Below are 13299 nucleotides of genomic sequence, written 5' to 3' on the forward strand. Positions count from 1 at the left end.
TTCAACAGCACAAAGTCTGCTTCGACTATCAAAGCACCACGGAAATAGCGGGTCACAAGAGTGTGACAAACATACAAAAGAAGTAGAGGAAAATGATGATAGTAAGGGTGAGGAAAGAAAAAAATAGCAGTTCCCTGTTGTAGTTCAGGCACAGTTATGAGTATGACATTGTTACATCAGCCCATTTATAATTCTACTGAGCACTAGAACGATAAATGTCCCCCCTTTGGGAATGGCCTAAAGACATTTCAGTCAGTGGCACCGCCCCGGGGTGATCCTGACTTTTAGATTTCATAGATTGGCAGGTCTGATTGTCTTTGTGCATTACAGTTGGAATTGGTCCCTTTTGGTTTGTCAAATTTATTTTATTTTTGATTGGCTCAACCACCACCACCCTTCCCCCCTCCAAATGGACACAACTCTAATGGTAGTCAATATTACTCATTTATTTTCTTGCTGTTACAAAGAAACCTTAAGTTAATTTAAAAATTGTTAGCATTCAATCATAGTAATGGTCACTCTGTGTGTGTCTGTGTGAATGTGCGTGCGCGTGAGTTAAATGTTTACATGCAAAAATTCTTACTATAAAATAAGGAGATAATTGACTTTTACCCTCTAAGTTTCTAAAACAAGGGTTAAAATACCCCTTAAGACAGAAAACCAAAGGGTGAAGAAACCTCTTAAGTTGGTCTGAAAAGGGGAGCCCTGCATCCAACCTTCATAAAAGAACAAAGGCTTGAGTGCTTTACAGCAAAAAACAGCTCATTTTGTTTTGACTAAAAATCTGTATGTGATAGGTTTTGTCAAAATGAGTTACTTCTCGCAATCCATGAAGGGAGATATCGGTGGAAAATTGACATACGAGTCAAATTTGGAGATTTTCAATTTTACTTTTATCATTTCATACTAATAAATTGCACAAACTCAGTCTATACATTTGATATATCCAATCCATTCTGTATGGCTCACATGGCCATACCGGTATATCTATTAATCTAAGCACAGAAATGACTTCAGCTGATGTTTGAATGAACTGGGAGTTTTAATCTCTAGTAGACTACTATATTAACAGGCAAAGCATTCCAGATCTTGGGGCCGTGATATGTAAATGATGACACAACCACCACCTGTACTTCTACAAGCCAGTGAAGAAGCGGCTGGCCATCTACAGTGGAACTCAGTTTCAACTAAAGGAACTAGATTCCCCAATTTTTTAATAAATAAAAATCGATTAAAAAAAGCCCGGAATCAACGAACACATAAATGAGCTAGCTCGTATTCAACGAAGTCGCTTGCAGGGTAAACTGCTCTATGCAACTAATCAGTGGCCTCCTTTCGTACCAACACATGCGTTGTTATCACGCATCCATGTCTTAGCGTGCCTGTAATTATCTACACAAAATCCTCATATTTGCAATAACCTAAACTCAGATTCAATGAAATTGAAGGCCAGGCCCAACGACTTCGTTGAATTGAGTTCCACTGTACTTAGCTACTTTTTGAAACTTTTTCTGACCCTTTTAGTTTGAGTTTAGTCAGAGTTTTAAGACGCTCGCAACTGCATAAGACCATATGGGTGCGCAAAGTTAGTTGCATTCACGACAGCTCTCAGCACGGCTTCAATTTGGTCAACGATTAGTTTGAATTGTTAAAAATTTACAGTAAAAATCTAAATATAAAAAATAAAAATTGACATAATATAAAAAAAAGCAGTAAATTACATTTTTAAAAAAATAAAGGCCAATGGCTTTGACAAAATTGAGAATTCTATAGATACCAACGATAGAAAACTACCTTCAGTTTTGTACATTCAAAATACCGGTACTTCCTTTGGGCCTCCTCAAAGTCCTAACATTCCTTTGAGAATTTCTGGCCCTTTGCAGTTATTAATGGCTTAGTCGAAGTGGCCCAGGTCAGAAAAGTTTGCCCACCCCTGGTACAGCTAAAGTGGCGTCATTGCCCACGTGATTAGGTTCTCAGACTCCCAACTGTGTCAACTTGTGGGCTGTCCCCGTGGTTTTATGCACCCCGCATAATTTAGCAAAATTTGATTGTTTTTTTCATAATTTCTGATTATTTTCCTCTATCATTTTTTGTTAAAATTAACAGAATCCCATAATTTCACATTTTTGAGCCCAGTTTGCATAATTTTAGAATTTTTGTTGTTGCATACAACCACGGGGACAGGTTGTGGGTTCAGATTCCATTAGAGGCCTGACTTCATGTACTTGGGAAAGGTTCTTTACACAAATGTTTCCTCAAGTCACCCAGGGAAGAACAGATACATGGCTACAGGCAGCAAAAGATCTTAATTGTCAGTTCGTTAATGTTTGAGTACGTGTAATCGGCAGCTTGCGCTGTATGCTTTTCATGAAGCTGAAACGTTTCTGAACGTTCTAGGATCTGCTGGGGGTAATAACAGTTGTAAAACACGTAGGGCATGCTCAATTACCAAAATGCCAGCACTGCAGAACACACAGGGCCCTGAGACAGGAAACACAAACAGACATTTAAAAAAATATTTATAGTAGAGGGTTTTATGGCGCTCGCAATTGCATAAGGTCATATGAGCGCCAAGGGGTGGGTGTCAACAGAGAAGTCTTTACAGGGAATCAGGCTTATTCTGCTCACCTCTCTAGCTTCAACAGCACAAGGTCTGCTTCGACTATCAAGGCACCCCGGAAATAGCAAGTCACAAAAGAGTGACAAACATACAAAAGAAGTAGAGGAAAATGACAATAGTAAGGATTAGGAAAGAAAAAGCAGCAGTTCCCTGTTATAGATCAGGCACAGAGACACCACACATCCTCCAGCACGGCAAGACACACAGGGCCCTGAGACAGGAAACGTGGCCAACCCCATTGACACACACACACACACACACACACACACACACACACACAGGGCCCTGAGACAGGAAACGTGGCCAACCCCACTGACACACACACACACACACACACACACACACACAGGGCCCCGAGACAGGAAACGTGGCCAACCCCACTGACACTACAAGAGAAGCTATACGGGCCGACAGATGAACTGAGCAGGACGGCCCAATTTATGACAGATACCAGACTTCAAGTGTGATGCGATCGAGAAGAAGAAGAAGACAGAGCAAGCTGTTGACCATAGACAGGCCCTTTATATATATGCAATTATTACAACGTAAAGTGGATTGAGCTTGGAATTGGATGGGGCGCCTGCAGAAGTTCAAGACTTAGTGGAAGGAGCAGAAGGCTACGGAATCAACCATTGCTTGGAAACGTCAGCATCTACACACTTGGAGATGTGCTTCTTCAGGGGACAGAGCCCTCACGGGAATACCCCTAGTGCAGTCATGTCGGTCCTTCACACAAGTCAACAAGTAAAGTGGATTGAATGAGCAACACAAAAAGTACAAAACTACTAAAAATTCTTAAATTGTTTATTTCTCAAGGCACAGCGTAATAGTAACTCCTTAAGTACGGAGCCTCACATATCGTGTAGCGTTACTTCATAAAACAGGACACAGTTCTAGGGTTCATAAAACAGGACACAGTTTCACATCCAGGGTTCTTATTCTGACAGAAAATGACCTGGGCTGCTAGTGCTAGACTTGACAAAGAAAATAGAACAACATACAAAAGTCACTTAATCGTTGCTATTTTCCCCCCCATCATTTTTGCGTCATTTGAATTAGAGAGCATACATGTTTCCACTGGAAAATAAAGGCAAAAAAAGAGTACATATATGAGGCAGCGTGGTGAAATCAGGTGCTCGTCAAAATAACGAAAGCGGAGAAATAGGCATTTGTCAGCCAGCTTGGAAATTTTATCGAATTTTTATATTTTAGCTTAACCTCTTGTAAGTCCATATTAAAACACATTTCCAGGTGAATTTTACTGGAAAACATTGATTAAAGGCACAAAATAAGTCATTTTTCAGTTTTTAAAGACTTTAGCTATTGGAGTTATCAAACTTCGGTGGCCATTTTCTCGTTAATTTCACCAGTGAAACCAGGCGACCTCACTTCATTCAATCGCAAATATCTTGAATTCTAATCAAGATAAATGGATATTAATTTCATTGGAAGCAAGGTAAATAAATCAGCTTTCAGATGATTCCCCTAACTCCACATGCCCAAAAATTGACGAGCGCCTGATTCCACCATGTCGTGACATATCTGATCAGCCTGTATGTTGCATCTACCTGCATACGGCCTGGACGGAGTAGGATACACAATTATTGAAGTACATACACATACAGTGCTTTTTAACAAAACCACAATGGTTTAATGACTGCTGTGTAAAAGCTGTAAATCCGTTAGACTCAAATATTTCTGATCAATTTACTGAAGAGTCTTTGAAAAGAAAAATAGGGACTGGGGTAAGAAATAAAGTCCCCCCTCCCCAATACAAAAATAATAAAGATAAAAAAAAAATAACTGAATAAATAAATAGAAATAAAAAAATACATTTACCACTTTGCAGTCACACAGCCAGCAGTACAAAATAGCCCATCTGGTCACCCAGCCAGGAGAGCGACTGCAACAGACTTCTCAGGCCTGGCGCAGGACCGGAACGGAGAATTTTCAGCGTCGCATTATTGCGCCAAGTGACCGAAAAAGTGTTTTAAAAAATGAAATAAAATAAAATCCCAAACCCACTTTGAAGGAAAGTGCAGTTTACCCTATCATTTCTACCTGCTCAAAATGATAAGCAAAATTGTGCCAATCTCTGAAATGATACTACTAGCCACATGTAAAATGATCCCATGGATTAAGGGAAAAAAAAAGATACTCCAGAAATCGCAAGGGAAAATTTTGCGTAACACAACAACCTAAAATGTTGAGGTTCACTCTGGTCGTTTTAGCTACGAGTCCATCACAACTGGTCTGGCTAGGTGATCGTTCAAATTCAAGTCTATCTCTCTTCATCACAGTAAAAAAACAACAAAAAAACAAACCATAAACATCCTTAAAAAAAAGGGGTTGATTCATTTCAAAACATTTCTCCCTGAATGTTGACAAGACCTTTTCAGACAAATGAAACATTGAGCAAGCATCAGGCTCGAATGTGGTGTCAAATTTAAATGTTTTTTTTCTTCAAAACTGCATAGTTGTTTATGATGACATTTGCCTGCATACAAACTGATTTTCGTTTTCACTGAAAATATAGCAAAACCCCAAAAAGTTTCTTTTCAATCTTCAAAGCTAGGACAGGCACACTGTCTTGATGCTACGCCCACCACAAGATCGGGATGAAGGTAAGTTTTACCTAGAGGAGACACAAAGCCCTGATTTTTTAGATTTAGTAGAGGTTTTACGGCGCTTGCAACTGCATTAGGTCCGAAGATTACAGCTGTTACAAGAGAGTAACAAATATAAAAAAGAAGAAGGGGAGATAAGGACGATAGATGTTTGATAGGAAAGAAGAAGCAAACCACACCAGAGCACCCGCAAACCACCCACAAAGCCGTGATTGTCTAGCCTGGATGGTACTGGCACAGATAAATCTAACTCAGTAACTGATCAAAATCCTCCCGTTCTCATAGCATAAAGTGATTCACATTTTAAAAAGCAGTAGATCTGTACCTCAGGCAGACATGCCCAGATTGCGGAATGAAGAAATGAGAGATTCTAAACAAGCAGATCCTTGTGGGAAATATTTCATACACATATTAAATATTACATAGACAACAACTACAAATATATTCACATACATAGCTATTATACAATACATTATATCTTATCGACTGTAATGTTTCCATTATAACATAAATGTACATTCCAGGGGACAAAATCCAATAAATACAAGAATGAACGTTTACTCCTTAAATACAGACAACTGATAGCAGAACATTTGAAAATGTCTTGCTTTGAAATCAACCCTATGAACTACAGATAACAGAAAATAATTACAAGCAAATTCTTGTGAGATTTTAGAACTTATAAAATTGTACAGCTTCCTCATGTGAACATTTTTCATCTACACAATTTCAAAGACAATTTTTAGGTGACAGGAGGCATGGGGAGAGACGAGAGTGGAGAAGGATGAGAGGGAAGCTTGTAAAAGACATTAAAATGGTGACCATATCATGTGCGTTAGATTTTTATAAATTCTGTTGACAGTGGGCAATTTATTTGCCACATCTTCAGCACCATTCTGCCGTAAGCTGACAAAATGCCTTTTAAAAAATTCACAGCAGTTTCGAGAAAAAGTTTTTTGTTAGCGTAACCATTGTAAAAAATAAATCTTTTGAGATTTGAATTCAAATTTATTAAAAAACTACTCACCGTTTCACTTAGAATTTTTATCACACAAGTAGGGTAACTGATAAATTTTGGCGCCAAAACGAAAAAAGGGCATTTTGTCAGCTTGTGGCAGTATTGTTCTTCAATCGTATGCCCTCCACATGACTTGACACATTCTTATCCCCCGGGAAATTTACAAACACACTTCTAGTCTGCACGTGAAGCCAAGAGTTCTGACTAAACCTGGCCGCACACTTTCACGACGATGCAAAGTATCCCAGCCACTGAGCAGCAACAGGAGGGAAGCCTCTCGCAGGTCCTTTTGTGAGGTGGGTAGAAACAGAAGATACAGTGGAGTCCGCTTTAAAGTGAACTCTTTGGGACCAGAAGAAAATGTCCACTTTATCCCAGGTTCAGTTGAACCATTGTGGTAGGGTGGAGGCCTAGAAACAGTAGCTACATGCGGTGGTGGGCAAGAGCTCTTTCTTTCTTTTAGTTTTAGTTTTAGTAAGAGTTTTACGGCACTTGCAACACAATAAGGTCATATAAGTGCCGAAGATTAGAGATGTTACAAGAGAGTAACAAGACATAAAAGAGAAGGAGGAGAGATCAGGACAATAGATATTTGATTGGAAAGAAGGAGCAAACCACACCAGAGCACCCGCCAACCACCCACTCTTTCTTTCTGATTGCCATACAAAATGCCTAGCTGGGATTGTCTGTCGATGCCTGAGGCAAAGACTTTTATTTTCCCAGCATGGCGACAGTGACACGGTCGGTCCATTCTTTGCTTTCACTCATTTGGGGCGTTCACTTTATCCGATTTCCGCATGAAACCGATTCATTTTATCCACTATTTTTTTTTACTTAAACAAAAAGCGTTTCAAACAGGACCATAGAAAATCGTTCACTTTAACCGATTGTCCACTTTAGTCGGACTCCACTGTACATCCAAGGGAAGCGCTAAAAACCAAATCAATATCCTTTTCTGAAACATAAAATACCAATCATATAGACAATCTCCGTGACAGCCGGGAACGCGGAGCAGAATCCAAATATGTACCAGTACCACTGGCACGGCCACTGGTCAAACAGGAAGTAGGACAGTGCTATTGCTGCGGCACTGTGAGCCACGGTAGCTGAGAACAGAGTTAAGGAGTGGCAACGACACACCATTCACTTACATTACACAGAAACATGAGCATACACATACATGATTTGACTGATCTAGTCATTATTGGGGGTAGCAATGACACACCATTCACTCGCATACACACATATTATGTAAGGTGTGCTGACAAAATGTGTTACTTCTCACAATCCAAGAAAGGAGATAAGGGCCAAAAATCAACACTGGGGCCAGATTGATGGATTTTCAATTTATGCCATTTTGTTCCAGTCTTTCGTGTCTTTTATTATTCCATGCTTACAAATTGTACAAACTCCACCTATAAAATTGATGTGTCAATTTCCACAGCGCTAAGTAACTCATTTTGTCAGCACTTTTACTAAAACTAAACTAAGAAAAGGATACAGAGTAATCCTTGGAACGGCATGAACATGGTGATTCCTCCCATGAAGCCGACGAGCTCAACCAGGAAGAGGGCCAGTGTAACGGAGTAGGCCACAAGCATTCTGAGGAGAGAGGAGAGACACATATGTATAGTAGAGGGTTTTACGGCACTCGCAACTGCATAAGGTCATATGAGCGCCAAGGAGTGGGTGTCAACAGAGAAGTCTACAGGGAATCAGACTTACTCTGCTCACCTCTCTAGCTTCAACAGCACAAGGTCTGCTTCAACTATCAAGGCACCCCGGAAATAGCAGGTCACAAGAGAGTGACAAACATACAAAAGAAGTAGAGGAAAATGACAATAGTAAGGATTAGGAAAGAAAAACCAGCAATTCCCTGTTGTAGATCAGGCACAGTTATGAGCGTGACATGAATCAGCCCATTTACAATTCTATTGTGCTTGAACGAGAAATGTCCCCCCTTTGGGAATGGCCTAAAGACACTACAGTCAGTGGCACTGTCCCGTGGGGAGGGAGGAGAGCCAGCCAGAGTACAAGTGAGGCAGCGTGGTGACATCAGGCGCTCCTCAAAGTTATCAAAACAGGCATTTTTCTGCAGGTTTCTGAACTTTTATCCTATTTTTGTTTTTTGGCTCAACATCTTTCATGCCCATTTAAGAACACATTCCTGAGTGGATTTTATTGAAAAATGTTAATTGAAGGCACAAAAAATGTAAATTTTCAGTTTCCACGGATTCTCAAGCTTAAGGATATACCTATAAATCTTTGGCGGCCATTTTCTCACTAATTTTACCCCTGATACCAGGTGACCCCAACCTCCTTCAATCGCAAATATCGTAACTTGTATTCAAGATAAATGGATATTTTTTTCACCCAAAGCAAGATAATTGAACAAGCTTTAAGATGATACCAATAACTCTACATGCCCAAAAATTGACGAGAGCCTGACTCCACTGTGTCGTGACAGGCAGAGTAAATACACAGTCCACATTGTCCAAGACTACGAGAGTAAATACACAGTCCACATTGTCCAAGACTACGAGAGTAAATACACAGTCCACATTGTCCAAGACTACGAGAGTAAATACACAGTCCACATTGTCCAAGACTACGAGAGTAAATACACAGTCTACATTGTCCAAGACGGCCACCCATTGTTGAGGAAAAAAGTGGCTGTCACAGACAGACGGATGTCTTGGACAGTCATTGTTAAGGGTAGCCACTAGCTACAACCCCCCCCCCCTTCCCCATGAACTTTTCCAACCTCATCCTTTTAATACATGGGGCTCCCATACCTACACTGAATGCGAGAAAAGTTCATACAAAATAAGGAAAAGAATTTTGAAAAAGAACCCCAACAAAACATCAATGATTTTATAATTTACGGATCATTTTGTCTAATAATTGAGTAATAATGCATCTCATATCAAGACTGATTTTATATGAAGTGCTACAATTTCTCAACGACTGGCCTGAATCAGGCAAAATTTCTGAATTTATTCGGAAATTCAGCGCCACTGATAGAAAAAACTGCAAAGGTGGGGAAGTGGTTAGTGGTTGTTTGTATTAGTGATTGTCTTGAACAGGTGGCAATTAAGGGGGGGGGGGGGTTCAACTGTACTGTAAACTCTCAAGAACAATTCCTAATACATACATTTACACACACACTATCATCTCACAATGGAGTATATTTATAATTAACTTGCTCAGAGAAAGAAAAAAAACTTTCTTAAATTACAGACATCTCTTGGTCCATAGTCTATCTTTATGTAGCCTTAGCTTGGCAAGGAAAACCAGTTCCAGTCATCATCATAATATACAGTTTTGTGACAAAATGAGACCTGTTAATTTTTCAGGTTTGGAGAAAAATGAAGATTTCTATTCTTCACTTATGTACTGACTAAACTTGGGCAACTTGTTTTCAGAGTAAATATGATGTAAGACTAAGCTTATCTCATTAATAAAATATAACCTATGGTGGATTTTAATTCTTCAGATTGATGAGATTGCCCCATATTTTTGACAAAGTACAACATAATATCCATATATTGATTTCTTCCTTACAAAATGAGAAAAATCCAAAAATAAAATACCATAAATTTCAAAAAAGCAACTTTGAGTCTTGCCTGGAAATGATTAATAATGATACAGAGATCGATAGCATGCAACTGAAATTCCTAGTTTAAAGAATCTAATTTCAAGAAACTCATCTTTTAGCTTTGATATCCTTGCCTGCATAGGTTATTTTAATGAAACTTTATGAACAGCTTATTTGGCAGGAAAATAATTCCAGCCAGAGAATAAGTACATAATTATTGTTCTTAACCGAAAACAGAATCCTTGTTATTACATCTTATATGTTCTTATTGTGCTCATTTGATTTCAATAAATATCTGTAATTACTTTTAATTTTATCTTGAAACAAACTATCCTTTTTCGTACGGAGGTTATCCTTGAACAAAAGCTTCGGTCCACTTCCAAGAAGCAAACAACACTCCCTGATAAAACCAGAACACCACACAGAAACATACTGGGTATCCTTGTCATCATATTCAGCTTGCGTGTAGTCATCTGGCAAACACATCTTTATGTTCTCTTCCTGAAACACAGCAAAACACACACCTTTCTGTTTTAAGACAATTAATCACAACAAGATCAATCTTGGTACTACTTCAGTAGGCTATCTCAGATCCTTCGATATTTTGTATTGCCTGCGGAATGTAAAAATATAATGTACAGTATTTGCATTTTATTCATGAACCAAACCTCATAAGTCTGTAGTCCCCAGCACCAATGGGCAGAAGCAATGGTTCAGCTGACAGTGATTACAATACCAATATATATACACATATATATATTTTATACATCTACAGCAGAGAACTTGGAATATTCAACGAAAAGACCTGCAAAGAATTCAAATAGCTGAAACTATTCAAATCTACAAGATGATTATCAGCATTCATTGAATTTTCAAAGTTACAAAAAGACACCAGCAGTTTAAAAATACCAAAACAGCAAACATTTAACGGAAGTCAAAGAGGCCATTGTAGGGGGAAAGGATACACAAAAGTACAAGATGCAAGCAACATAACTAGCTGTCCAGCAAAAGAAGTACAGGATGACATGAAAATTTCCCACTGATATTCTGAACTAAATTTTGATTTGTCATAATATGGTTTACAGTATTAGATACATAATCAGAGAAGAGACGGAAAGCTTCTATGATATAACATTATAATACAAATACTTACCCTAGTCCAAAGTATGACAATGGTCAAGACCAGGTGAGCTATTAATGTCAGGAACCTTGCTGGAACCAACCCTGTGGCTTCCATTATTGGATGGTGTTAATTTTTACTAACTTGAGGAAAGCTATTTTAAAACTTTCCAATGCTGAAAGTACAAAAGGAAAAAAAAAGGAAGTGTAGTACTTGGAACTGAGTTTATAAAAAATGCATGCTGACAAAAACAATCCACTGTCAAGTATTCAGTTAAAAACATAGTTTTAATCAGAATTGGTTATTGTTGAATCAGCAGAAGTGTGCCCACACCACATGTGCTGTCATGAAGTTGCTACACCAAGAGGATGGACGGGTTCGTTACTCGCCAACTCAGTCAGAGCGAGTGAGTAGCAGACTGCCTTGCAAGCGGACTGCGAGCCTCAAAGCAGTTCGTTTTTTGGGGCCGCTCCACAATTTTATTATTCTCTCACCGAGCGGGCGAATGGACGAACTCTAGGCTAGCAGACAAGAGCGAGTGGAATGTGAGACTCAAGTCAGTTCTTTTCTGGGGCCTGCTCCACAATTTTATTCACTGAGCGGGCAGGCGAACAGACGAACTCTAGCAGACAAGATTCTCGATGTGAGGTTAGGACCATCGTCTATTAAATGCCTAACAAGCCACTAGCAGTGCCACAGGGAGTGAGAGAGGCTGGTGACTTTAGAATTAATTAGTACTATAACTATGTGACTATGTGTAACCTTTAACCTCGTGTGTGGGTCACACTGTGTATGTTCTAATTTAGCACAAGGTGAAGTGTGAAATTTCCACCATGAACACTAAGCTGTGGGGCAGCGAGGGTTATATTTTTGGGTGGGGACAGGGGGAAAGTAGCATGCAATGGAAAGAGTCGCTCCGTCTGCTCACTTAAATGCATGGGATTCTCTCCGTTCACTGGCTTGCTAAACGAACTGTGGTCTCTGCGTCCGACGTGTAGTGAAAGAGATTGAATCTTCACTAAGTGGAAGGCTCGTTACCTGTCCATTCATTTGCTGATGGAGAAAGAGAGAGAGAGAGAGAGAGAAAGAGAGAGAGAGAGAGAGAGAGAGAGAGAGAGAGAGAGAGAGAGAAAGACAAGGAAATAAAAAGAAAAGGAGACACCAAAGACTATGAAAACAGAGGGTGGGACTAAATGAATGGGAGAGAGCTAGAGAAAGACACATAAAAGGCATACTTAAAAAGAAAGCTTAAGTATTTTAAAGTTGATAAAACAATGATGTCCATGTTCTACCATTCAACCATAGAAAGTATGATCAATTTTTGTATGACAGCATGGGCCGGGAACACAAGACAACAAGATAAAGAAAAATTAAATCGACTAATACTAATACGGAAAGCATGTAAAATTTCAACATCTTCATTCCCCTACTTGGATGAATTGTACATAAACAGCTTGCACTAAGAAAATTAATTCCATCTTTTTAGACAACAAACATCCCTTGTTCCCTCAAATAAAAACATCAGTCAGAAGTAAAAGACCCATGCTTCTGATGTGTAACAAAGAAAGATACAGAAGGTCTTTTTTACCATCATCTATCAAAATGCTTCCATCTTAACCATCTTGTTTAGTGTACTTACGACCTTAGAGCATGCATCAAAATAACATTGAGTGTGTATCTAGCTTACGATTATTATTGCTTATAAATATTGCTGCTCATTTATATTATGCATGTGATTGTAAGCCTACTTGTGTGTGCATGTGTGTGCACGTGTGTGTGTTTGTGTGTGTGTGTGTGTGTGTGTGCCTGTGTGTGTGTGTGCGTGCGTGCGTGTGTACTCGTGGTGGAACACCAAACCAATGTGCCAGGATCTGGACAATAAAGATGTATCTTATCTTATACGGAAGGGAGGGAAAGACAGTTCAGAGAGAGAGAGAGAGAGAGAGAGAGAGAGAGAGAGAGAGAGAGAGACCAAATTAACCAAATAACACAGAGAGCAAAGAAACGAAAGAAGGCATTTCATTATAATTTGGAATGTGGAATTTCATTTTTCATTCGGCCATTCGTGTCAGAGGCGGGACCAAAGCGTCCATCGCAACGAAGAAATATCACAGTTATAGACACATCTGGAAACACTATGAAGATATCAACCTTTCAGTGCTTTCTTTTGAATTAAACACATTTTAATTAGCCTACCGTACAGCACTTGAAACCAAAATGTGCTTTTGAACAAGAGCTGCAATTCCGAGAAGGTGTCTGAGCATGAATTTCAGATGTCAGCTGCCATTTTGAAAGTTTTCTCGTTGAGAATGA

General features: G+C 39.2%; 1 protein-coding gene across 1 annotated transcript; it reads right to left on the bottom strand.

Annotated features, from left to right (window-relative positions):
• Positions 1–7086: 7086 nt before the first annotated feature.
• LOC101848980 (transmembrane protein 107) lies at positions 7087–13286 on the bottom strand. The gene is made up of 5 exons (XM_005101115.3): positions 13183–13286; positions 11020–11161; positions 10300–10367; positions 7770–7870; positions 7087–7374 (listed from the first exon to the last, which is right to left on the bottom strand). Exons 2-5 carry the CDS (start codon positions 11101–11103, stop codon positions 7211–7213), a joined length of 417 nt encoding a protein of 138 aa, XP_005101172.1. The 5' UTR covers positions 11104–11161; positions 13183–13286; the 3' UTR covers positions 7087–7210.
• Positions 13287–13299: the final 13 nt, after the last annotated feature.

This window comes from Aplysia californica, unplaced genomic scaffold (genome assembly GCF_000002075.1).
Source record: "Aplysia californica isolate F4 #8 unplaced genomic scaffold, AplCal3.0 scaffold00270, whole genome shotgun sequence".
NCBI classification, from domain to species: domain Eukaryota; kingdom Metazoa; phylum Mollusca; class Gastropoda; order Aplysiida; family Aplysiidae; genus Aplysia; species Aplysia californica.